The sequence below is a fragment of the Somniosus microcephalus genome, chromosome 19 (genome assembly GCF_052327205.1).
Source record: "Somniosus microcephalus isolate GS21.2 chromosome 19, FLI_Smic_1.0, whole genome shotgun sequence".
In the NCBI taxonomy this organism is placed as follows: domain Eukaryota; kingdom Metazoa; phylum Chordata; class Chondrichthyes; order Squaliformes; family Somniosidae; genus Somniosus; species Somniosus microcephalus.
This window is the reverse complement of record NC_141005.1, coordinates 24,803,267-24,830,799: the sequence shown is the minus strand read 5'-3', so window position 1 is coordinate 24,830,799 and position 27,533 is coordinate 24,803,267. Positions and strand designations below refer to the sequence as shown.

Here is a 27,533-nt window from a genome sequence, read left to right as displayed (position 1 = left end):
AAATCTCCTCTTTTCCATTCTGTTGAGTGTATTTGCCAGTGAAGCACAGGGACCCTGATTTTTCTTTCTTCTATTTCTGCTGCCGAGGCTCAGTGGTCCGCTTCTGGGACCAGTGCCCTCGTTGATCCGGCAACACTCTCGTCTGTACCATTTTTTTCTCCAAACTCTCCCCTCCCCAACAGAGGGTGCTGCAGCCTTCATTCCACTTTCCCACCAATTGAAACAGATTATAGGAAGCGAATGGAGTTGTAGGGAAGAAGGAAATAAGCCCTTCCATTCCACTGCAGTGTCCTCTTGTGCTCTTGGATGCAGTGCCATGGTACCACCTCAAACGTGTGTTGTTTGTGAATGTAAAACTGAATATGTCCCATCTGTAATCCCTCATCACAGTGCACAGAGCATATGTAACAACGGAGGGTGATGATGGGAATGAGATCTTGCTTGAATTTCTTTTGTGTGCCCACTGTTATATAAAGTTGGCACCTTTGCTTAATTTTCAGTTTTAACTTTCTCCTCGCCTGTTGTTCTCTGTCAAAGTGGAGCAGCGGAGAGGTTGGTAATAGTGCAATAGTTCCTGCAGCTTAATATCTTGAGCCGTGCATAGAAATTACATAGAAGTTATAGTATGGAAACACGCTGTTTGTCCAACCAGTCTATGTTGGTGTTTATCCTCCAAATGAGGAAAAGTCTTAATCCCGTGTATCAGCTCTCTCCCCATATCCCCTTTCTAGAACAAACAGCCTGGAAGAAAGTATAAAATCAATGGGTTTATGTCCGGATGAAGATGATATTCCATGGGACAATCTTCGGGATAACCGGGATCTGACTGTTCTCTTTAGCTGGGATCCAAAGGACAGGTAAACGATATTGTAAAGTTTAATTTCAGCTACCTGACAGTGAGAAAGTGGCATTAAATGGCAAATCTAGCTAATAGTGAACTAATACGGGCAGTTGTAGCTGCTTGTAGATTTGATTCCAGGGCCAAGTCCCTAGCATTAAATGACTGCCTTTCTATTGTTTTAAATTATTGTGCATCTGTAACTAAATGTATCTATCCAGCAGTAGTCTTATCTCCTTCTGCACCACCCTGCACAATGTCCACTCTTTTGTAAGTGAGGCCTTTCCACAACCTCAATCAGGAGCAGCCTTTCAGCATCATGGTCCTGACCAAAACATGGCTCACTGGTAATTGTTTCCCTCCTCACCGAGGCCACCCTGCCTGACTGACATTCATCTGCCCCACCCCAATTGCAGTGCCTTGGCTGTTGTCTCTGAGTCCCACTTTTGACGATAACTTGCAATTTTATAGTTCCTTTAACATAGTAAAATGTCTGAACTCACTGCACAAAGGGGGAAAAAAAATAACTAGACACCAAGCAGCAGTCAAAAAGGGTTGGGTGGTGACCGAAGGCAAGATCAAAGAGGTAGGTTTTCAGGGGATGTTTTAGAGCGAGGTAACAAGGCAAAGGGATTTAGAGAAAGCATTTCAGAGTTTGGGGCCGACAAAGATGGCTGAATGCTCTGCAGAGGGGAAAGTAGAGAGTGAAGGGAGGAGATGCAATGGAGCTAAGAAAAGTAAAAGAATTTATATAGCACCTTTCACGACCTCAGTACACCCCAAAGCGTTTTCCAGCCAATTAAGTACTTTTTTGATGTGTAGTCACTGTTATAAAGGAATATTGATATAGGAATATAGTATAAAGAGCAGTGGCATTTGAAGGAACCTGGGGCTGAAAGCTTGCAGAGATAGGGAGAGGCAAGGCCATAGAGGGACTTGCAGATGAAGGCAAAGATTTTGAAATAGATTTGTTGGAGGATGGGGAGACAGTGAAGGTTGCTGAGGATAGGGCTGTTAGGGGGTTGGGACTTGGTGCAGGACTTGGACAGTCTCTGCAGTTCCTATTGGCTACAGTCCACAGCACAAAACTACTCCTTAACTATCATAAAATGTAACTAAATTCGCCTCCTCATTTAATAAGATCACAACTAGCTGGGGTGGGAAATGGGAAAATATCACACAGTGCAGTATGGGGTGTACATATTTGTGTAAGTTAATGAGAGAAAACCTCTTTGTATATTCACCCAGAATAAATTTTCATGTCACTTTTTTTTCCCCAATTGCGACAGGGAGTTGTCAGAGGGGCAAAGAAAAATTTCTATGAAAGAGGAGAGAATATGGCTTCAGGTTCGCTCATTGACGCTGCGGCTGGTCTGTGCGCTCGCTGCTGTTAGCCACGCGGTAGAGCCGAAGAATTCCAAAAAGACGACAGAGAATGGCGTCACTTCTAAAATTGACATGCTACGTTCTTTAATTCAACAGCTTGAATGTGTGGTGCAGTCCGAGAAGAAGAAAGACAAACAAATTGTTCAGGTAGAGTCCTCAGTAGGAGAGAATGTAATTTGGCTTGAAAAGAAGGGTATGGTGTTAAGTTAATACTTAGCACACAAATTTATCCCACACCCCAATTCCAGCCTCTCCTTTCCTCCACCCCACCACCCCCCTAGGCTCAGTTGATAAAAAGCACCGTCCAGTACTTACAGAGCAGGAAGGTCATATATTCAGCCCCCTGTCTATGCTGTGTTATCTGATCTCAGCCAGAGAAGGCAGTAAGGCTACAACAATTGGCTTCGGCCACCCTGGGCTAAGGAGAGAAAGGTTGACTGTGTTCTTAATCCTGATTTCATTGACTCTCAAAGTACTTCATTGACTGTAAAGCGCTTTGAGACGGCCGATGGTCGTGAAAGGCGCTATATAAATGCAATTTTTTTTTCTCTGTCCTTTGACTCCTGCTGAAAAATGCTTTTGTGGACAGGATTGGTGTACGCGTAATGCTGCAGCAGTTGAATAGTTTACCAGCTAGATGAGTATTATGAAATTTGTTGTAGAGCATATACTGTGTATGAAACTTATGTCCTGGGAAAGTGTGTAAACGTGTACAGCATTTTTATAAAAATTAACTGGGGAAAGATATAGTCTGCCAGTACTCTCTGTTTATCCTCCCCTTGACATTCAATGGCATTAACATCCTGGGGGTCATCATTGCCCAGAAACTTAACTGGACCAGCCACATAAATACTGTGGCTACAAGAGCAGGTCGGGTGGGTATTCTGCAACAAGTGACTCACCTGACTTCCCCAAAGCCTTTCCACCATCCCCAAGGCACAAGTCAGGAGTGTGATGGAATACTCTCCACTTGCCTGGATGAGTGCAGCTCCAACAACACTCAACACCATCGAGGACAAAGCAGCCCACTTGGTTGGCATCCCATTCACCACCTTAAACATTCACTCCCTCCACCACTGGCGTACCGTGGCTGCAGTGTGTACCATCTACAAGATGCACTGCAACAACTTGCCAAGGCTTCTTCGGCAGCACCTCCCAAACCCGCGACCTCTACCACCTAGAAGGATGAGGGCAGCAGGCGTATGGGAACACCACCACCTCCAGGTTCCCCTCCAAGTCACACACCAGCCTGACTTGGAAATATATCAGCCATTCCTTCATCGTCGCTGGGTCAAAATCCTGGAACTCCCTCCCTAACAGCACTGCGGGAGTACCTTCACCACATGGACTGCAGCGGTTCACCACTACCTTCTCGAGGGCAATTAGGGATGGACAATAAATGCTGGCTTTGAATGAATATAAAAAAATCACAGGATTACGCAAAGAGCCGCCATGTGTAACAAGATACCAGATGGTGGCTAGCACCTATTGAACTGTATTCCAGCCCCTCCGAAGTGGGAAGAGAATTGGGGTGGTGGGGGAGGGCAAGAGCAGTCTCTATACATACCGAGATGTTTTGGTTGCACCATTTCTTGTGAATTATACTTTAAAACAGCTGGTTAAATGGCAGCCTACGAGGCAGTATTCTGTCAGTTTCTCTCAGTATGCTGTTATGATGTCTAGCTCCAGAAAATTTAAATTTAATCAGAGAAATCAGCATGAAAGTTAAACTTTACTCTGTCCTATTCACAGTTTCTGGTCCAGGGACCACCTCCAACACGTATGACAACCTACCTGGAAAGCAGTAGCTGCCGGTGTCAGATTAATGCTTTCCACCTGGTTACTGATATCTACGAGCTGGACGTCAGTGGATTAGGTAAGGAGTGAGCTACAGTCAAATGGAGAAAATTATTGTTACTTTTATAAATTAAATCATTCAACAGTTAGAAGCTGTAGCTTGTGAAGTTTGATATCAATAAACATGCTTGCACACAATTAGCCAGTAAAGTGGCGTGTGAGCCCGAGTTCCTACAAATCACAGTTTTATTTAATAATATTAACCCAAGAAACTCTATGGAAAATTGACGATATTTGGCTTCTCAAACTGCTCAGTTGGTAAATGCACTGACCACTGTGGCACTAAGCCGCACACGTCGGGGAAGGCTCCAGCAGCGGTGTGGGCAGGTTTAAATACTGTGCACTAATGGATACGTTCCTTCCCCTTTGGGCATCAGTTGCAGCCTGAGTGGGAACAGAGCCACCATTTGAGCAGGTCTTGGAAAGCGTGAGGAGCGCGGGAAGACTGAGTGAAGTTGGAGCCAGCAAATGAGCACGTCACATTCGCTTCGACGTGAACAAATGCTGGGAGTTTGATTATGATCAAGTAAAGCTAAGTCACAGGAATTAAACTTGCATAATTAAATGGGCTTTCCATAAAGATTTTAATATATAAAATGTATGTGGAATTGAAATTTCTTTTAAAATTCTTCTTTATTTCTTGTATACGAGTGAAATCATTTGTACCATTTGGAAAAACATAATGAAATTTAACACAAATGTGTGCGTGTAGATTATGGATTGTGCCAATTGAAAAATAGTCTATTAATCAAAAATAGCGAGATTTCCCAGTTACTGGTTAGTAAACCGAGTAGTGCTCATAGCCTAAACACACACAAATAATTGCATCAGACAGTATTCCTCTGTTGAACAGAGTGCGGGAACTAAATTTAGGACGGTAATTTTATCCTAGGGACAAAATTGCCGTTGCTCCTTAAAACTTTGAATGTCTGATTCAAGGCATTGCTTCCGCTAAGCTCTGAAGGTCCCGCGCAGGCCGCTCACTGGTTTTTATATGGAAGAAACTGCGCATGCGTGAAAATTTGAATGGGCCGCACAATAATAAGGCAGAACATTGGTGTCCAACCTTACGAATTCACTCAAAAGATGTATTTTTTTTAAATTAAAAAAATAATTTTTCAGCTGCGACAGGTGTTCTATAAGGATGCAACATTTTTAATATAACAATATTAATTCCTGCTATGCAGGGGGAATTGCCCACAGACATTTTAGGAATCTGTGCACCAGCCCACAGCATGGGGTGGTGGTATATGAAAGGTGTGTGTAAAATTTTAATTTTGCTGCCTACATCCCTGGGTGACAGATTTGATGTGCAATTCGTGCTGATCTTGGGCAGGAGGGAGGTGCTTCAATTGACAGCAGCCCTGGGTTCTCACTTTTGATTGCTATGCTGCAATGTTTGGATGCCTCTCATGGCCAAATACCCTGATAGTGACCACTGTCTAAGCTCACACATGAAAATGACTGGGCAAGGTAGCAGATGGTTGTGTCCAGCATAATTCAGAAACTTCAGGAGAGGGTGGGAGAAAATTGAGATGGAGGAAATAAGAGAAACTGTTAAAATGCCTTCCAGCAACTCGGAACAGCCTTTCTGTCACGGATTCCATGCTATGCTAACCCCCTGTCTTGTATATGTCCTCCTCCCCAACCCCTTTTCTAGCAGTTTGCTCCCCTCTCCTTGAAGTGATTGATTTCCTGCTGGGATACAGGTGCCCTCGAGTACCTCACCAAGGTGGTCTTCACTTGTAAGCCTAGGCAGCTGACAAGACGATTCACTCGAGAGCAATCACAGCTGAGATCAGTCCTGTCCTTGCCCGATGTCCAAACGCACAAACCTCCCAATAGTAGTTGGTGACCCCTTGCCGATTTTCCTGAGGCGATGTGCCCCTGCTGTTGGTTTGGTTGAGATCAGCTAGTTCAACATGAGCTGGGACCTGCCTGATATGTACAGCTCAGCTACTCACCAGCTGAGCCACTGGGGGAGATCCTCGTGCATGTTTTAATTTCTAAATTAAAATACATTTTTCTGTTACTCACATTTTATTTATTGAACCCTGACAGAGGTAATTCCCAGTTTATGCTGTGAAAGGCAGACTGCTCAGATGAGGTTATAGTTTTTGTCATTGAGGATTTATCTTTACTTATGGATTTAGACTTTTCTACATTTTTTAACCCCCGCACAGATGAAACGCTGGATGTCCAGGAGCGGATAGCGAATGATTTTAAATCGTTGTTAGAACAATTACAAGGTAATGCCAACATTCCACAAATCTTGTTTCCTCTTTGCTGTTGCATCTCTCTGTTCTTGTTTTGTATTCTATTCTGACTGCATTTGTTTACTCTGCTCTTGCCAAGTAAGTACTGATTTTGTATTTTGAGGTAATCAAAATTAGCTCAATTCCATCAAACAACTGACTGTAAGAGATAAATGCCTTGACCTCCTCCCGATAACATTGTCCATAGTGCAGCATTGAGCCTTATAGACCAGGAAGATCCCAGCTTCAATCTGTTGGAGGAAGCACTAAGGGTAGCTAAGGCACAGAACATACTATGGGTGGGGAGTTTCAGTGACAGAGCTGGACAGGTCCTGAGGAACATAGCTGTCAGACTTCGCTTGCAGCAGCTGGTGAAAGAGCTATCACAAAGGAATAACCTACTTGACCACATCCTCACCAGTCTGCCTGTCGCAGATGCGTCTGTCCATGACAGCATTGGCAGGAGTGACCATTGCCCTGTTCTTGTGACCAAGCCCCATGTTCACACTGAGGACATGCTCCATTGTGTCAGGTGGCACTACCAGCGTGCTAAATAGGACAGATTAAGAATAGATCTAAAAGCTCAGAACTGGGCATCCATGAGGCATTAAGGCAATCAGCAGCAGCAGAATTGTATACGAACACAATCTGTAACCTCATAGCCCAGCACATCCCCGACGACTCCATCACCATCAAACCAGATGACCAACCATGGTTCAACGAACAGCATTCTGAGAGCACCAGGCATAACTAAAAATGAAGTGCCAACCCGGTGAAGCTACAACACAGGACTACATGCATGCTAACTGGCAAAAGCAACATGATCTAGACAAAGCTAAGCAATGCCCACAATGAACAGATCAGGTCAAAGCTCTGCAATCCTGCCACTTCCAGTCGTGAATGGTGGTGGACAGTTGAGGAATTAACAGGAGGAGGAGACTCCATGAACAACCCCATCCTCAATGATGACAGAACCCAGCGCATGAGTGCAAAAGACAAGGCTGAGGCGTTTGCAACCACCTTCAGCCAAAAGTGCCAAGTGGATGATCCTTCTCGGCCTCCACCATCATAGATGCAAGTCTTTAGCCAATTCGATTCAATCCATGTGACATCAAGAAACGGCTGAGTGCACTGGACACAGCAAAAGCTATGGGCCCCAACAGCATCCCAGCTGTAGTGCTGAAGACCAGTGCTCCGTGCCCCCAGCTAAGATGTTTGAGTACAGCTACAACACTGGCATCTACCCGACAATGTGGAAGATTACCCAGGTATGTCCCGTCCACAAAAAGCAGGACAAATCCAACCCAGCCAATACTGCCCCGTCAACCTACTCCCAATAATCAGCAAAGCGATGGAAGGAGTCGTCAACAGTGCTATCGAGCAGCACTTACTCATCAATAACATGCTCACCTCTTCTCAGTTTGGGTTCTGCCAGGGCCACTCGACTCCAGACCTCATTACAGCTTTGGTCCAAACTTGGACACGAGCTGAATTACAGAGCTGATGCGAGAATGACTTGACATCAAGGCAACATTCGACGAAGTGTGACACCAAGGAGCCCAAGTAAAACTGAAGTCAGTGAGGATAAGGGATAAACTCTCCTGTGGCTGGAGTCATACCTGGCGCAAAGATACATGGTTGTGGTTGTTGGAGGCCAATCATCTCAGCCCCAGGACAACGCTGCAGGAGTTCCTCAGGGCAGTGTCCGAAGCACAACAATCGTCGGCTACTTCCTCAATGACCTTCCCTCCATCATAAGGTCAGAAGTGGGGCTGTTCACTGATGATTGCACAGTGTTAAGCTTCATTGGCAATTCTCAGATAATGAAGCACACCATGCCTGCATGCAGTAAGACTTGACCAACATCCAGGCTTGGGCTGATGAGTGGCAAGTAACATTTGCACGATACAAGTACCAAGCAATGACCATCTCCAACAAGAGAGTCTATAACTACCTCCCCATGGCATTACCATCGCCGAGTCCCCCACCATTAACATCCTGGGGACCACCATTGACCAGAAACTCACTGGAACTGCCACATAAATGCCGTGGCTACTAGAGCAGGTCAGAGGCTGAGTATTTTGTGGCGAGTGGCTCACCACCTAACTCCCCAAAGCGCCTCTACCACCTACAAGGCACAAGTCAGAAATGTGATCGAATACTTTCCACTTGCCTGGATGGGTGCAGATGTAAAGACACACAAGAAACTTGACACCATCCAGGAAAAAGCAGTCTGCTTAATCAATGCTCTATCCACTAGTTGGTTGCATTGTGTACTATCTAGAGGCTTCACTGCAGGAAGTTGCCAAGGCTTCTTCAGCAGCACCTCCCAAACCTGCGATCTCCACCAGGTGCATGGAAACACCATCGTCTCCAAGATCCCCTCCCAAGTCATACACTTCATTTGGACATATATCTCCATTCCTTCATTGTCACTGGGTCAAAATCCTGGAACTCCCTTCCTAACAGAATTGTGGGAGTGCCTTCACCACACGGACTGCAGCTGTCAAAAAGGCCCACCATCACCTTCTCAGGGCATCTAGGGATAGTCAATAAATGCCAGCTTTGCCAGCGACACCCACATCATGAAGAATGATTTTTTTTTTTAATTCTTCTAGGCAGGGGCCAGCATTGGTCTTATCAGCTGGGTACACTGGAAGCTGATCCCTTGATCACTTGGAATTATTTGGCAGTGAAGGACTTTGAACTAGAAATCTTTTGTTGAAATCCTAACTGTTGTACCACAATACCCCTCCAAAAACATTCTAGGTATCATTGAGATTGTCTGAACAGGGTCACAGCCAGGGTAGCAGGAGATGCACTATAATTGGCCACGGTGTCCCTCGGCTAGGGAAGAGAAAGATCAGCCTAGGTTGCTGCTCCTGATCGCTATCCATGGATCACTGCTAGAAAATAACCTGGATGTAGACATCAGATGAGGACAGGATCAGACTCTCTTGTGATTCTCTTGCTCTCCCCGAGTCAGAAAGCGTGCCAACACTGTCTTCTCGGCTTGCGTATGAAGAATAACCACCAGCACCCGTACAATATACCTATGGACCTAACTGAGCCAGCACTTTCAGAAACCAAGGGAAGACTATTTGGAGGGGACGAGGAAAATGGTTAATTAAGTACAGATTCTCTGGAAAAACCTAAATCTAAATGAGACAAGCCAAAACTAGAAGTGTTTGCAGTATCTGAAAATGTCCACCGTCATCTTCTGAACTTGCATGAAAACAATGGGACGAAGAGTCTGCTGTGTGTGAAGGACACTTCTTGTAATGTCTGTCTTTTTCCCCCCTCAGAGTTATTCAATAAATGTAAAGGGAGTTTATTGGAAGCGAAAGAAACAGAGTGTACAACAAGACCAGAACTTTTAGAAAACCTTGTCTTTTTAGTTGAGGTAAGCGGTCACAAAACTACATCAGCCTTTTATTGTGTTATAAAAAAAGATCTCTCGTGGTTCCCTTAATTTGGCCCCAATCATTATTTTTCTAGAAATAATGAAACTTGGTACAGAATCCTTGGCTTGTAGTACATCTTTGAGCACCGAAGAAAAGTGGTTAAAATTTAAATGAAAACTGCTAAGGTTTACCATTTACTACTCTGGTTCTACCACTATTTTGTTTTGGTGAATTAGGACTCTTGTAGCCGTCAGAGAAGGGAGATTGTCATCCCATCAGTCGAGGTTGAGTTTCAGACAGACCCCAAAGGTAGCTGGATGATGTGCTGTCCCACTACCACCCAGTCCACAAGACTATCCTGAATAAAAATACTATTTATAATAGCATATTCTATGTAATAAATTTGCTGAAAGTGTTTGTGAGAGAATTGGAAGAGAGTGCCTCCCTCCTCTTCCTGTGAGAAAGTACCTGACGTAAGAAAACTACTAGGCACTTGGTCTAAGCGTTAAACAAAGCTTTAATCAACTGTTTTACAACATGGAGGTCTAGTTGTGTCCTTCACTAGTTCCTGTTAATGTCCTGCGCAAGCTGGGCCCGTGCCCAAGTATTTATACTCTCCCTGGACAGCGCCACCCGCAGGCCGCTCAGTTGATTCATGTCCGTACCTTTCCTACATCAGGTAACTCCATCATCGCCCAGCTAAGAACAGGATTTTTTTTTTTGTCCGGCAGTGTATTCCATCCTCTGTTTTACTGTACAAATTACTCCCCTTACTTGTCACTCCCTTGGCGGGGTGGATGGACACCTTGCTCCCAGACAATTGCCAATACTACTGGTACAAACTGTTGAAGAAACATCCCTCTCCACTTAGGCAACAGGCCTCGAGGTAAGGCGCTCAGCAGAGGAGGCTAATTGAACTGAGCCTCACCATTCTAACAAGCTGGCCCACCTAGAACTTTTTTTTTTAAACACACAGCTGTGTTCAGTTTCTGTTTCTTTGTTCTGTGCAGTTTGTAGAGCTCCTGCTGCATTCACATTTCATTGGCAGAGCAGCTGTGCTTTGTTTTTAGGATTTGACTGTGTATGTACCTTTTAACTAGTTTCTATTGAGAAAAACGTGTCTCCCAGATGTTCAGCACTGAACAGCTCACTGTGTGCCTAGCGAAGAAGAAATGCTGGTGTGAGAAGTTAACTAATGTTGGGCCTGTTCTTGCTATCTCAGACGGTCTGTATCATCCTGTGGGTATCTTATTACTGTGGTAATGTCCTCCGGCCACTAAAATCCAGTTTACAGAAGAAAAAGAAGAAGAAAAAGGAGATCAATATTGTAACGGTAAGAACATGGGGAGTGGAAAGAGTTCTTAAGAGAAGAAAAAATGAATGATCTGAGTGCTTCCCTGATAGCGCAGCAACTTTATTCAATGAGCTGAAGCATACAAGAAGATGCCAGGCTTATTCCCCGGGCTGTGTTGCATTAGCTGATGTTGGTTGTGGTGGTGGTAGATATGCAGCAACGGGTCTCAGCGCCCCGCTTCCAGGAAGGGAAATTTGGCTTCGTTCCTTGTTCCTAATCACTATCCAGGGACCTACTCTGCAAGTGCATGTACGTTGTCAACATTGTGATGCCCCCTTGGTAAACTAGCGTACCAACACCCGTACATGGAGAATGGTCACTTGGGCAAGGCATGGGGGTGAGCATCTGGTGCCCATAGAATCGTGGAGAGGGGAAAGTAGAAAATGGAACAGGAGCATTTGTTTTTTTTTTTCCAATTATGTAATCAATGAAACTGCCTCTTGTGTTCAGTAAAAATGCTTCGTTCAGATACCAGCATTGGCCTAATTTCGGGTCGCTTAATGCTTCCATCTGAGTTGTTGATGCTTTAAGAACATAAGAATTAGGAGCAGGAGTCGGCCACACGGCCCCTCGAGCCTGCTCTACCATTCAATAAGATCATGGCTGATCATCGACATCGACTCCACTTTCCCGCCCGATCCCCATATCCCTTGATTCCCCGAGAGTCCAAAACCTATCTCAGCCTTGAATATACTCAACTTTCTATTTCTCTAACTGTGATGTGCAGGGATGAAGCTTCTCTCATTGGTTTGTTCCACCTGTGTACTGATAAAGGTTTCAGTTGTGAGCAATATTAACCAAGTTAAAGGGTTTTTAGCAAATGCTGCCCTATTTTGCTTATAGAACAATTTTGAAACTGGGCACTGATGCACTATCAATTGCTACAAAAGACTGGAGATTGAGAAAGCAATAAACAGGCTTTTATTACCAAAGAACAGAGCATGCCTCTTGTGGTTGCCTGGTATCCAAAAGGGCCGGGGGCTGCCGAGCAGCGACCTTTATACCCAGCCATGAGGGTGGAGCCAGGGGCGGAGTCAGCTGAGGCATGCACAGACAAGTACAACAGTACTAACAACAGTGATGAACAACAATACTAACAACAGTGGTTTACCACATTCACCCCTTGTTTAGAATTGAGTCCGGCGGGGTGAAGTGCACTAAAAATTCGTGTACTGAAGTCTATCAGGAGGCCTTGTAAGCCGTCCTGAGCGTCGCAGCAGCGGCGGTGATGGTGCAGCATCCAACGTTGAACCCGGTGCCTCGTTCAGAGGAGGAGTAGCAGGTGGCGGACCCTGGGGCTGCTGCATGCCGTCTACAGGGGTCAGAGCATGGGTAATGGGAGGTAGCGATGGTGGTCTCTCAGAGGCACCCGAAGGTGCGAGGTCTCGTGCGGGGACTGTGTCCTGGGGGTAGGCAGGAGTAGCGGTGGGTGGCGAAGAGGGTGTTTCAGAAGCACCCGCAGGTGCGAGGTCTCGAATGGAGACTGTGTCCTTCCGCCCGTCCGGGTACACCACGTAAGCATACTGCGGGTTGGCGTGGAGGAGGCTCACCCTCTCGACCAGGGGGTCCGCCTTATGGGTCCTCACGTGCTTCCGCAGTAGGACGGGGCCTGGAGAAGTCAGCCATGTTGGTAGCGAAATCCCCGACGTGGACTTCCTGGGGAAGGAGAACATTCTCTCGTGAGGAGTGGCATTGGTGGGTGTACAGAGCAGCGACCGAATGGAATGGAGCGCCGCAGAGAGGACCTCCTGCCAGCGGGAGGTCGGAAGGCCCTTAGATTTTAAGTTTAAAAGGACTGCCTTCCAGACTGTCGCATTCTCCCTTTCCACCTGGCCGTTATCCCGGGGGTTATAGCTGGTGGTCCTGCTTGTAGCAATGCCTCTCGCGAGCAGGTACTGCCGAAGTTCGTCGCTCATAAAAGATGAGCCCCTGTCGCTATGGATATAGCTAGGGAAACCGAACAATGCGAAGAGGTCATTCAGACATTTAATGACCGTGGTACTGGTCATGTCCGAGCAAGGGATGGCAAACGGGAAACGGGAGTACTCATCAATTATATTGAGGAAGTACACATTGCGGTCAGAGGAGGGGAGGGGCCCTTTAAAATCGATGCTCAGCCGCTCGAAGGGGCGCGTGGCTTTGATCAGGCTCGCTCTGTCTGGCCTATAAAAATGCGGCTTGCACTCGGCACAGATCTGGCAGTTCCTGGTCATGGTCCTGACCTCCTCGATGGAGATGGGCAGGTTACGGGATTTGATAAAATGGAAGAACCTGGTGACCCCTGGGTGGCAGAGGTCATTGTGGAGGGTCTGTAATCTATCAACCTGCGCGTTGGCGCACGTACCACGTGATAGGGCATCTGGGGGCTCATTGAGTTTCCCGGGCCGGTACAAGATATCGTAATTGTAGGTGGAGAGTTCGATTCTCCACCTTAATATCTTGTCATTCTTGATTTTGCCCCGCTGCTTATTATGAAACATAAAAGCTACTGAACGCTGGTCAGTGAGCAGGGTAAATCGTTTTCCGGCCAGGTAATGCCGCCAATGTCGCACGGCTTCCACAATGGCCTGGGCCTCCTTTTCGACAGAGGAGTGTCGAATCTCGGGGCCCTGGAGGGTCCTTGAGAAAAAAGCCACGGGTCTCCCCGCCTGGTTAAGGGTTGCAGCTAGGGCAAAGTCGGAGGCGTCCAAGATGGCGGACAAAATGGCGGCGCCCACGGTCCCGATCCCCACGCGGCTGGGGGAGCCCAAGATGGCGGGCAAGATGGCTGCGCCCACGGTTCGCACGCGGCGCTGCTGGCGTTAGCGGTCTTCCCTTTGCAGGCGCTAACGTAGTGACCTTCCCGGAGCAGGTAGCATTCTTCGCGGGGCAGCGTGCTCTAGGGTGTTTAGCTTGGCCACAAAAATAGCATTTTTGTGCCTTGGACATCGCTGCAGCAGTCGGAGGTGGCGGTCCCATGGCCCAAGATTGCGGCGTCCACGGCGTGGGGCGATTAGGGGAGAAAGCGTCCATATTTCTGTGGGCCGCATCGAGCGAGAGCGCGAGGGACACTGCCTTTGTCAGGTCTATTTCACCCTTCTCCAGCAGCCTCTGCCGGGAGTAGTTGGACCTTAGACCCGCAACAAAAGCGTCTCGTATCAGTCCCTCCGCATGTGCTGCGGCCGATACTTCCTTGCAGTCGCAGCCGCGTCCGAGTACCCGCAGTGCCCGTAGGAAGGCCTCCACCGATTCCCCGGGCTGCTGTCTGCGAGATCTTAAAAGGTGCCTGGCATAGACCGTGTTAACCGGGCGTGCATACTGCCCTTTCAGTAGGTCGATAGCCGCCGCGTAGGTCGTCGCATCTTGGATTAAAGTATAGACTTGGTGGCTCACCTTCGAGGCCAGGATTTTCAGTTTATTTTCATCAAGAGTCACGGTCGAGGCTTCCAGATACGCCTCAAAGCAACGCAGCCATTGTGCGAATTTAGTCGACGAACCCGCTTCTTGGGGGTCTAGGTCCAGGCATGTTGGTCTGAGGGCTCGCAGCAGCGCCTGCTGCTCAGCGTTTTGCGCCATCGGTTGATCAGCATCCGCAGCCAACATTTAACTTTGGTAATAAAATTGATGCACTATCAATTGCTACAAAAGACTGGAGATTGAGAAAGCAATAAACAGGCTTTTATTACCAAAGAACAGAGCATGCCTCTTGTGGTTGCCTGGTATCCAAAAGGGCCGGGGGCTGCCGAGCAGCGACCTTTATACCCAGCCATGAGGGTGGAGCCAGGGGCGGAGTCAGCTGAGGCATGCACAGACAAGTACAACAATATGCAAGAGTGAACAACAGTACTAACAACAGTGGTGAACAACAATACTAACAACAGTGGTTTACCACAGGCACTTTGTCATAGATGAGCATATATGGGCAAGTAATAGGGTTATGACTCCCAGAAGCCGGTAACCTAAAGAACACTGTTATAGGGATTGTGCAAAATATTAGCAGACAATGTGCATAGGATGACATGGAGTTTTATTGGTCTAAATTTTGACTTGGAAGAGACTTGATATATTTTACATCAGAGGAGTGCAGCTTATGGCAGATGTGTGATTCTCTGCACTCCTAAATATAAACAACTCAACATACATTGGTGCTGCAGACCTAAATCTGTTGCTAGATTAAGCACCTCTCGTCATGCAAGGAGATGGTCCCTTATATCTGCAAACCGGTCTCCATATTACGCAGCAGAGCCCAGCTGACCTACAAAGATTGGTGTCTGATGGCAAATCAAAATGGGTAGAAGAGTACTTGCAAGTCATGCTTTCCAGACTAGATTATTGAATCGAACAGTATGGCCATTGAAATAATATAAATGGATTAAAAGAGACAATTGGATGCAGTTCTGTAGAGACAACAGATTGAGGGATATGGTGAGAAAGCAGGTAGATGGTTTGATCTGTGAAAAAGAGGCTGCTTGTTTGAGCTAATGGACTTTTCCTGTTGTATTCTTGCGTTTTTACATAATGTTTCCAGGGCCTAATCTGTACTGCCATTGAGTTGCAAAGATAGAAGACAAAATAGGTTAACCCTGCTGACTGGTGTGGTTTAATTTAGAGAGTGAAATAAACAGGTGACAAAACTTGGCATTATCCCCACAGGGAGGTAGCAATTAGGATGATGGACTGAACACATGAGCAACATGTTCAGTGGGAAGCATTGGCAGAGCCCTGCAAGCAGGTCATGTGCCCATCCTTGTGTGGCAAAAAATTATGCCCTCCAAGGGACCCAAAAAGGGGGGTGAGTTTTAATAGGTGGGGGAGGTGTCAAAGAATCCTAAATTCTAACTAATAACTGAACTTAAGGCACTAATCCACTTAAGTAATTCAGATGAAGACGGAAAGGGGATGTTTTGAGATTGCTCCAGCACTGTTTAAATAAAATAACAACAGAAAATGCTGGAAACAGTTCCAGCATTTTCTGTTGTTTCAGATTTCCAGCATCCGCAGTATTTTACTATTACAGGAAACTTTCAATTAACCGGCCCCTAAATAACCGGAACGCTCTCCACCGGCAAAATTCAGGAGTCGGTTCAGGTAACTTTTTTTTTTACTTTTATTACTTTTTTTTACTCCATTTGTTGCTGTGCAAAGGTGTAGCTGAAGCTGTTGCTAAGCTACAGAGACGCTTGCAACTTGTGCTGATTGTTTTGAAGCTGTTGCTAAGCAACAGGATTTGTTGCTTTATACGGAGCTCTGTATCTTTTACTATAGCGTTCGGTTATTCGGAATTGTTGAACCAGCACCACGTCGGTCCCGTCCGTGCCGGATACCAGAAAGTTTCCTGTACTGTTTAAAAAAAAAAAAAAAATTAATAAATAAATAAATCCTTGTTCACTCGTTACTGCAGAATCATAAAAATGATGCCACTGTGTCCACTAGAGGGCAGTAATGCTGCAGTCTGCTGCCAAATTTGTTCACTGTGACATGTAATAATCACATTTTGGTAAATGTCTTGTGCAAAATTCAGGAGTATGTTGCTATAATTTGTTCAGTAGTTCTATTCTCTGGAGCAGTGTTGATCACACCAATGTGAACCATATGGGAGTGCTTTTGATGGAGGGTCAGATCACCAGTAGGTTCTTGCACCCCACATTGCTCCCCTGGACCAGAACAGTAAGAACCAAGGACATCAAGCACATAAGAAAAATCAGGATGACAAAAGGCCAATAAGTCCATTAAAATCCATTTCTTCTAGTGCATTACCTTTGGAAAAAATCAGCACTTCCAAACTGACACAATGCAAAACCCTATGAAACTAACCGTACCATTTTTATTTCTGTCTGTGCATGCCCTTTTCTCTATATAATTTCTACGTATGTCCCTCTCTGATGATACTTGCTTCTCATACTTCCTATGTTTGCTCCCATCTTTCCAACACTATTTGACACCTCCTGATTGCTATCCTGCTCTCTGTCTCTCTTACTGTACAATGCCTGTCTGCTACATCACCTTCCTCAGTGATCTATTCTTCTGTTACTGTGAAATGACTTCAATACTTTTACGTTTATAATAATGATGTTGCCACAAGTCAAAATTACACCTCAGAAATAAATCATTGTATAAATAGAATATCATCGGCTCCCCTGATGCCTCTGTTGATAAATGAACTGTCTGGTGTGGAACTGAGACGTGCAGATCAGGAAAGTCCAAGATTCAGTTCCCAGATTGGTCTGTGTGACAAAAAAAAACCTCCAGATGCTAAAAGAAAAACAGAAAATGCTGGGAACACTCAGCTGGTCAGTCTGCATCTGTGGAGAGAAGAGACAAGTTAACGCTTCAGGTGTTCCGATGGAGGGTCCACACCAATGTTCCTGTAATTTTTTTTGGGTGCGCGGCCCATCCAAACTTCCGCGCATGCGCGGTTTTCCATTGAGGAACCAACAAGTGACCTGCGCGGGAGCTTCAGACAGCCACGCAGCTAAATGGGAACAATGGTCCATACCTGACCACCACAGGTGCAGACTGACCTGCTGAGTGTTTTCAGCTTTTTATGTATTTCTTTCAGATTTCTAGCATCTGGAGTTTTTTGTGACCTTTGTCACTGGCATAGACCTGTTGGGCCGAATGGCCTGTTTCTAGGCTGTAAATATTCTGTAATTTCCAGCATCTAGTTTTATTTTGATTTTTATCACTCAGACTGAATCTTGAACTCGCCTGATGATCTTCAGGATTCATCTCCGCTCTAATATCCTCTTTAGTAAAGATGGATGCAAAAGTACTCATTAAATAACTCCACCATCTTCTACAAATTGACAATCCGCTTCTCTAGTGTTAGCTGTGGCTCAGTGGTAGCACTCTTGCCTCTGATTCAGAAGGTTGTGGTTTCAAGTCCCACTCGAGACTTGAGCACATAATCTAGGCTGACACTTCAGTGCAGTACTCAGGGAGTGTTGCACTGTCGGAGGTGCCGTCTTGTGGATGAGACCGTTAAACCGAGGCCCCGTCTGCCCCCTCAGGTGGACGTAAAAGATACCAGAAGAGCAGGAAAGTCCACCCTCGTGTCTTGGCCAATATTTACCCCTCAAACAGCATCACTAAAACAGATGATTTGGTCATTATCACATTGCTGTTTGTGGGAGTTTGCTGTGTGCAAATTGGCTGTCACGTTTCCTACATTATAACTACAATTCAAAAGTACTTAATTGGCTGTAAAGCACTTTGGGACATCCTGAGGTTGTGAATGGCGCTAGATAAATGCAAGTCATCTTTTCAATGGTCACATTTAGCAATTCTCTTTTTAGTGATGGACTTTTGAGCCACTTATTTTTTCATATTCTCCTTTAGCTTTTTATATTCTTACAGTCCTTACAGCTCCTTGTCTTTAATTTTAATTGGTTTCTAATCTTTTTATTTATTTACCGCATCCTGAAACTACTAGTAGTTTATTTTTTAATGCGATATATTTATTCCATACTTTTACCATCTCACTTTTAAAAAAAATATCCCATTGCTCTATAGTCCTCTGTGGCAATTTCTCCTTCCACCAGTCAGCTAGCTTAAAATCTGCCCTAGTTTTTGTACTGACTCTTTTCCAGTTGGATCTTAAACCTGCACCATATTGTGCTCACAACTCCAAAGGTGCTCATCCCCACAGTTAGCCAGAGGGTGTCTAACATGCAAGGTCAGCTGGCACTTGTAGAATAATACCCAAGCTAGTCCACATCGGAGGGTGGGGAGAAAAATTATTAAAAAGTTGCCTAGTCACACTGCATATAGCACCACAGAACCTGACTGGAAATTCCATTGAGCAGCATGGGATCCAATTGTGATGATGTCTGCAGACACGGGCATCATAGCGTCTCAGGTGGTCTTTTACACGGGATAGAAAATGAATGTGTTTGGGAAGAACGGGGGGCCATTTTGTTTCCGATTATTTTTGGGTGGAGAAAGGAAATCCTGTCATCAAAAATAGATTTTATTTTAAATTTTCAATTGTAGTAGCTCTAATCCCTATAAAGTTGCAGGATTTATTATCTAACAATTTGTTCACATATTTCCACAGCCGATTGTTTTCAGCAGCTTCCAGGACTATGTGGCTGGATTACAGAATTTCCTGTCTGAAGTGGTTAACCATCTTAAAGAATTAGAGTCGGCACTCACTGCATTGAAACTCGAAGAGCTGACACTGGATAGTCATTCAACCTCTGAGGTACAGAATAATCCAGAGTAGAGCCAGGAGTTTCCTGTTGGGAATTATTTATTTTCTGGGTTTTTTTTCATGATCTTTGGTTTTCCTGTGCTGCATGCCATCTCCTCGCAAATCGTTGAGAGTTGTCCCTGAGTCACACTCGTGCCTCTTGAGAACAGCACCAACGGCTGAGGTGTGCGGGCAGACAAATGGACAATGCTGTATGGGCTGTGAAGAAGATGAAAGTGTTGTTTCCTTCATTTAAAAAAAAATGAATGAGTGGGGGAGGGGAGAGAAGCTTCCACTGGCTAGGGTGGAAATGAGGTATGTGTATCAAGAACGTCATGGGTTGACCCATGATGTGTGCCTAGTTAGCTGACCTCTGTCCAGTGAGAGTAGTTGAAGTTCACACCCCTGGGTTAGGGAGGGGACAAAAATCAACCAGAGTTCCCACCCCTGATGGTTGTTCAGCAACCCCTGCTGGGAAATGTGAGCAATGAAGATTGGATGAGAACAGGAATGGGCTTGGCCGTGATGCCCCCTGCAGCCAAATAGCTCACTGGCACTGACTCTTTAGGTTCACGTAAAACGGATACTTGAAGTTACATGACACCTATGGAAATATGCCCACAGCAAGGAGTCAGTACCTTTAGGGCGTGAGGACAGAAAATAAGGAGAAAACAATTATAGAAGTGTAACAAAGTTTTGGCAGCTTAATAACTCCAGCAGCCTAGGTTGAATGATTTCTTAGTCTGTTACATGTGAATGTCTTTCTGCAGTGTAACTAACAAAGAGGGAATATACCCTGGGGGTTTTAAATCTTGTGTTGGTGAGGCTGTAGTAGTGGAAGAATCTGGCCGAGGAGCCGACTAGCAATCTGTGGAGTAGGCCTATGCTGGACATTGTTCAACCGGGTTGGTTATCTCGGTATCCTGAAAAAACTTCAGCTAGAGCACCACCTCTTTGGGTATGATGTGTTTGCTTGACCGCATAAAGTGTATTGCAAAAGATTCCACTACAGTACTGAAAGATAAGTGTATTTTAACAAAGTACTGTAACATGAAATTAGAATATCTACTTTCACTAAATAAGGTTCTGCATAGGAAATTGTTGAATACCATATTTATTTTACTGTTGGAAGCCTTGTGTTTCGTTACATGAAGTAACGTGAAACACGTCACTTACTATATAGTTACACTTATTCGGCACAAGTTACTATGGTTACATTTGGTGCTGAGAGAGTTGTCTTTTAGTGGTTCATGGGAAAGTGGTGGTGGTCAAGTTACTTCCTTCCTAAATAAATTCCATATACCACGTGTATGATTGCTTTGCAACGAATGCTGGTGAACAATACATAGTACAAATGGTTTTCTTGTTGGCAGCAGTTCCCTTTATGAAATATTTGAGAACTTTCCCTCATACTGTATTTCATATCTCTGGTATATTTAAAAATTGACTGCTGCAGTGGAGTAAAACCCATCTGTTCAAAGTGAAAAGTTTCCTCCAAATTAGCTTCTGAGACTGAAGCTGTGTGCATCCCTTGGGATCTGTAACCTGAAAGTCAGCATTACTGAAAGGGAAAATACATTTTTTTTTCTTTTCTCCCCCCCCCCCCCCCCCCCCCCCAAAGTCTTCCTAGTTGATTCAAACAATCTTCATTTTAGTAACAAAACCAAAATACTGCGGATGCTGGAAATATGAAATAGAAACAGAAGATGCTGGAAACGCTCAGCCGGTCAGGCAGCATCTGTGGAAAGAGAAACAGAGTTAACGTTTCAGGTCGATGACCCATCGTCAGAACTGGCAGATGCTGGCGGTGAACAGCTTTTAAGTAAATACAGAGCCAGGGAAAAGTGGAGGGCTGGAGTGATTAAATGAATAAAGGGATAAGAATTAGGAGCAGGAGTAGGCCAGACGGCCCCTCGAGCCTGCTCCGCCATTCAGTAAGATCATGGCTGATCTTCAATCTCAATTTACTTTCCCGTGCAATCCCCATATCCCTCGATTTCCCCTAGAGTCCAAAAATCTATCAATCTCTGCCTTGAATATACTCAATGATTCAGTATCCACAGCCCTTTGGGGTCGAGAATTCCAAAGATTCAAAGATGATGGTGCAAGGCAAAAGGAGGTGATGATGGGACAAACATGGAACCAAATTTTAATTACTTCACCATAACCTTGTGAAGAGCCAGATAATGAAATTGCTGCAGAGTCTGTGGATGAAGGGTGACATTGAAATGGCAGGAATTGGAGTCCTTTTCTGTTGTGGATGCTGATGCGGAGAATCAGTTGTGTTTTTAAAAAACTCAGTTCTAGCTGAGTATTGCTGTGTACAGTACTTGGTACTGATTTTTGATGGTATTGCTGCTCCGGATCAACATTCAGGACTGAAAAGGCTGCCAGGCCCACTGATCCAACAGAGCTATTCGCCAGCGAGGGTGGCAACTCCTTGGCTGCCGTCAGCTCAGCAACTCTCTGCCAACCTTCCAACCCAAAGTGTTGGATCTCCAAGAGAGTATAAGGAATTAAAATGAATATTTCTCTTAACAGATAAGAGTTAGAAAATGTGAATCAGCTAATAAAAGGAGCCCTTCGTGTTAAACGTTTCCCCTCAAACATTGGTAGTTTCCATTCAGTCACTGTTTTGGGACGTGATGGGAGGAGAAGTAGTAATGCCAGGCGCAGAGGTAGTTTCTCATGGGAAAGTTGACCTATCTATGTTTCCAGCATCCGCAGTATTTTGCTTCTACTTTTTCTGTAATTGTTTTTGTTTCCTTTTTGATTTGCCATTAAAAGCAGCATTTTGGCTGTTGAATATTTTTTTCTTATTTAATAATCTGTGTAATGTTATTGAATTTCAGATTGAGAAATTGCTGTAGAATTTGTTGGTAAAGAACATCATTGAAATGACAGGAATTGACTGCTGTGGATGCTGATGCACAAAATCCGTTGTCTTTAAGAAGTTACCTACCCATATTCACACCACCCCCCTTGACCTTGCCACCGCACAAGGCTTTTCTACTCCCAGTCAAGACCATCTCCGACCACTTTCTTGTACCCACATCATCCTCTTACCTCCTTCCAACCTGTGTCCATCCCAGGAAAAAAAAAACTTTCCCCCCAAGTCACTTACAGAGGCACTTTCATGTTGCCAACTGGCCTAGCCTTTGGCCCTCCATTCACCACAATACTTCTGCAACTGTCAATCTACTCAACCGCCAACTCTGCTCCACCTTTGATGCCCTGGTCCCCCTCAACCTGGTCGTTCCCCATAGAATGGCCGTCATCTTCCCTCCCTGAAGTCCAAGGGGTGCAGACTTGAGCACACTTGGCTCACAACTGGTTTAGCCATCCATCCCCAGATATGGCTAGATCACATCCAGCGTTCCTGGCCTCACTGTCCTCTTCCAAAACTGCCCTCTACTCCAAGATCAGCCTGGGGAGCAAAGATTATCCCTGGGTTATTTTCTCCACTATCAGCTGTTTCCTTAACCCTCCTCTCTCCTGCCCCTCCACCCTCCAAATGCGAGGAGCTCATGGACTTCTTTGTCACTAAGATTGAGACCATCTATTTAGCTCTGCTGCTGAACCCACCCCCTACCCCTTGACCACCGACCACCACGCAGTAAACCTCCCTCCAGCTTCCCCCTGTCCTTGCCCTGATCATTTGTCTTTCTCTATCCCCTCATGACCTCTCTGAGCTTATCTTGACAATGAGCCCACCGCCTGCTCCCTTGACCCCAGTCCCACTAAACTGCCAACCAGCCACCTTCCCTTCTTGATCCCCGTGCTAGCTAATATTGTAAATGGTTCCCTCTCCTCAGGTACTGTCCCCCTCCCTTTTGAAAACCACAGTCATCAATCACCCTCCTCAAAAAAAAAAAAAAAAAAAAAAAAAAACCACACTCCAATCCCTTTCCTCTCCAAAGTCCTTGAATGCATTATCACCAAATCTGTGCCCCATCTTTTCCGCAAATCCATGTTTGAATCTTTCCAATCGGGTTTCTTTCCCTGCCACAGCAGTGAAACGGCTCTAATCAAAGTCACAAATGACATCCTCTGTGACTGACCAGAGTGCATTATTATCCCATACGTCACAAAAAGATGAAAAAAAATTGTGAATCCAGTCTCACAAACCTCAGTAATAGGAGGCCTGAGAACGCCAAATGGTCTAAGGGGGTAGGTGAAAATGTGCCCATATGCTGCTGCTCTGTGTTATGTATACTATATGTCCCCTCAAGGTTGAATTCTGCCAGCACTCCCTGCCCAGGCTCACACATCTAGAATAGCTAATTAAGTAGAGTATCCAAGAACATCTGTGGAGCCATACCCAGCACAGGCCAACACCTTAAAACCAGGAGGGTAGGGAGGAGAGAAGAAAGGCAGTACAGATGTTGTGATCATTAATCCTCCTACATACACATTGTGCCATTATAAATAAAATTGAACCTCCAGTTTCTGACCGGACTGATGCTGATATTTTTCCATTATTTGGTTTTACAGGATGTTTGTAAAAATGCAACTGTACCGATATAGTGGCAGGTGCTGGGTATGATCTTTAAACTTCCTGATGAGCTGGTCACTGGCGACTTGGAGCAGAGGTCTTGTGATCGTTTTATGACTGTGCTGCAATAGGAACTTTAAAGTGACAGTACAACAAAGAAAGTCATTCTGCTTAAATGGATTACTTATCTCAGTTGTTACATGATAAAATAGCTTTACCTCTGATATAATACAGGTAGACTACCCTTTATCCGAACTTCCGAAAACCGAAACCCTCTAAAAACCGAAGGTTTTTTCGTTCAGCGTAAGTCGTGCGCACAACCCCGACCCCCCGCCGACCCCCACCCCGGCCGGCCGACCCCCGACCCCCCCCGCCAACCCCCACCCCCGACAAATTTCCCAGTCTTATAAAATACCTTCTGAAATCCGAAATTTTCCGAAAACCGAAACACAGCTGGTCCCGAGGTTTTCGGATAAAGGATAGTCTACCTGTAGTATTACTTTCCTCCTCCCACAATTACTGGAATTCAAAAGGGTCACTGGAAACGGCACCCGCATAACACGTGCTGCAGGATATGAATGAGAGAAGAAAATTAAGTACTAAGACCCCAGAACCAGGGGTCACAGTCTAAGGATAAGGGGTAAGCCATTTAGGACCATGATGAGGAGGAATTTCTTCACCGAGAGTGGTGAACCTGTGGAATTCTCTACCACAGAAGACAGTTGAGGCCAATTAATTAAATATATTCAAGAAGGAGTTGGATATATTTCTTAAGGCTAAGGGGATCAAGGGATATGGGGAGAAAGCAGGGACAGGGTACTGAATTTGGATGATCAACCATGAGCGCATTGAATGGCGGAGCAGGCTCGAGGGGCCAAATGGCCTACTCCTGTTCCTATCTTCTATGTTTCTATATTGCAGTAGCCCATCTAAGTCAAACATCTACTTAGAATTCTGATGCGCCTTCAATAACCACAAAACTAGAAGTTATAGGCTTAAACAAGTTGGCTTTTAATCACTAAGATCAGAGCTAACATCTCAACACACTGACTGGCTCGCAGGAATGAGTCATACAGGTTAGTCAGGAAAGAGGAAGTGAAACTATACACCGTGTGGGGGAGGGTAATATACATGAGTGCAAAACGAATACAGGCAAGAACAAACAGATTTCATTACAAATTCCATTTACCTTCCATGAGTGAACCTCTCCCCTTGCAGCTATATTACATCACAGTCACACAGAAATCCCAACTGTACTCACACAGCAGTAGGTGCTACATAATAGCTGGGTATGATCTTTGCTTTAAACTTCCTGATAAACAGGTCACTGGAGATTTGGAGCAGAGCTCCACTTTTGAGTCTTGTGATCGTTTTATGACTGTGCTGGTATAGGAACTTTAAAGTGACAGTACAACAAAGAAAGTCATTCTACTTAAACGGATTAGTTACTTGTCTCAGTTGCTACAAAATAATAGCATGTATGTAAATGGAGCATTTTTGTCTCGGGTGTATTACATCACTGGTTTCTTCTGTTAGCAACTGCAATTTGTACCTTTAACGAACAAAACCTCCTAAGATACTTTGCAGAGTAATAGTAAGAGGAACAGAACGCCCAGCCAGAGGAGAGGGATTTGGAGGGATTTATGGTCTACAAATCTCCAGAGGGCAGGGCCATAGCAGTGGTGGGTCGAGGGGAGGGAGCAATGCATAGGATGGCCGAATTGGTAGATCAAACGATGTGGGAGGGAGCAAGTCTGGAGACGGTTGCAGAGATAGGGTGGAGTGAGGCCATGATGTGATTTGATGAGGATTTAAAATTGAGTGTGGTGGGTGGGGGAGAGAGACTGGCACAATCCTGTGTAAATCCACTAGGATCGAGGTGACAGATAAGTGAGGCTTAGTGTGGGATAGAAATGCCAAGTTGGAGTTTACAGCTGGTGGATGAAGGAACACCATCTAGGAAAGCTTTAGAATAAACAAGCCTGGAGAGCGTAGATAAGGGTTTCAGCGGCAGAGGGAATCAGCTGGGCAATATTGCAAAGATTACAAATAAGCTGTCTTAGTCATCAAGAGGATGTGAAGTTTGAAGCTCCGCTCACAGACGAACTTAACGGCAAGGTTTTGTTTGGTCTTGTTCAGCCTGAACGAGTGGCAAGGGACTGGAGTTTGTGGCAGGCACCAAGAACAAAGGCTTCAGTCTTTCATGTTTGGCTGAAGGAAGTTGTGTCTCATCCATGACTTGATGTCGAACAAGCAGCATAGAGGTGTCATGTGGTTGTGAAAAGTAGTGGACAGACAAAGAGAGAGAGAGCTGGGTGTCGTTGGCATCCATATGGAAGTTGACCGCACACGTGTGAAGACGTCACCTCAGAGCATCGTATAGATGAGGAAAAGACGGAGGCCAAGAATAGATGATTGGAACTGAGGCTTTGGGGTGACCGTGCAGGGAATGGAAGAGAAGCCATTGTTGGAGATGTACTGGTCGAGTCTAGATGGGTAGGAATGGAACCATGTGCGGTCAGTATGATCAACCATGTCATGCTACAGAGAGGTTGAGGAGGGCGAAGTGGCGTAATGCATTGAAATGAAACTGAAATCCTCTGTTCTGGTAGAGGAGTACGGTTCAGTGTGTTTGAGAGATATGGCAGTTGTTGAGGTTAAATAGAAGTCTTTCATGTAAATGCCACAAGTGTTTTCATTTTCAGTGGTGCGGGTCTAGATCAGAACTAGTTCTGCAACATATATCGGGACAAGTTTGTCTAGTAAAATGAACAGCAGCTGTGACCTTCTCTATGGCTGCAGGGCTGTAAAAAATTCCTTGTACTTACTGTCCGAGGGATTGTCAGTTGTCTGATGTGTAGTCAGTGACTGTCCTCTTAGGGGTCTTTCTGGATCAAGGTGGCTCGAGCACTACACCTGGCAATGCGGCAGACTTGGCATTCTTATTCCAGTGCGCTGTTAATGATTGACCAGCCAGACGGGGTTATTGATGAGCCGTGTTCACTAGGGGCCTGGGATTCTTCCCATTCAGCTCCAGATGACCCTGCAAGCCATTGCTTTTAAGAGTTGGTTGGTTCTAGCTGGATAAGCAACAGGAAGGTTACCAGTGCTGTATGCTGGTAAGCTGCACGGTTTTAGGCAGTTGCACGCCATTAATATTTGGAGGTCCCTAGGCCTTGATGGTTGCCAGGCTGTGGCTGAATTCTTGGAAGTTGGTGTAATGGTCCCTACAGGGAGTGTGCATTCCATATCTGGCAAACTAAGACTGCTTAGTGTGATTCTCAGCAGTTTGGCATGGTGATGGGTGTCGGCCACCCAAATAACCAAAACAAAATGAGAAAACTTATGATTCTAGATGTTGTCTATCCAAACTCTTGTGTCTGGAGAGAGCATTTTGTATAATGCTGTGGTAGTTAATGTCTGTCATTGGTGGGAGTGGTTTGATTGATTTAAGAATGGTGTACAGCATTAAACCAGATGATTCTAAGGAAACCACGCCGTCCTATATAAGTTAGAATTTTTTTTAAACTTGTATTAAAAGCCTCCCCTCTGAGCTTTTAAAGAGAATAGAATGATGCTTTGGTGTGGGAATCACATTTCCAAGAGAAGGCAGAGTATTAACTGGACAGTCAACGATATTTTGTTCATTCTGTGTAACGGTTTCCACAAACGGTGAGCGATATTCAATGATGAGGGAAGTGGAATGAGACGAGGAATAGTTTCATGGCTCATGACATTGTCTTAAAGGAGAAGGTAGCTGTAAATGACTTGGTT

General features: G+C 45.1%; 1 protein-coding gene across 2 annotated transcripts in view; it reads left to right on the top strand.

Annotated features, from left to right (window-relative positions):
• Positions 1-27,533, top strand: part of naa25 (N-alpha-acetyltransferase 25, NatB auxiliary subunit) — an 85,537-nt gene that overhangs the window by 49,285 nt on the left and 8,719 nt on the right. For both annotated transcript variants that reach the window (XM_085961394.1, XM_085961393.1), the window contains exons 17-23: positions 732-857; positions 2,128-2,371; positions 3,977-4,100; positions 6,265-6,330; positions 9,642-9,739; positions 10,963-11,073; positions 19,130-19,276. In XM_085961394.1, coding sequence (XP_085817520.1) covers positions 732-857; positions 2,128-2,371; positions 3,977-4,100; positions 6,265-6,330; positions 9,642-9,739; positions 10,963-11,073; positions 19,130-19,276 — 916 coding nt within the window. The remainder of the gene's footprint in view (positions 1-731; positions 858-2,127; positions 2,372-3,976; positions 4,101-6,264; positions 6,331-9,641; positions 9,740-10,962; positions 11,074-19,129; positions 19,277-27,533) is intronic.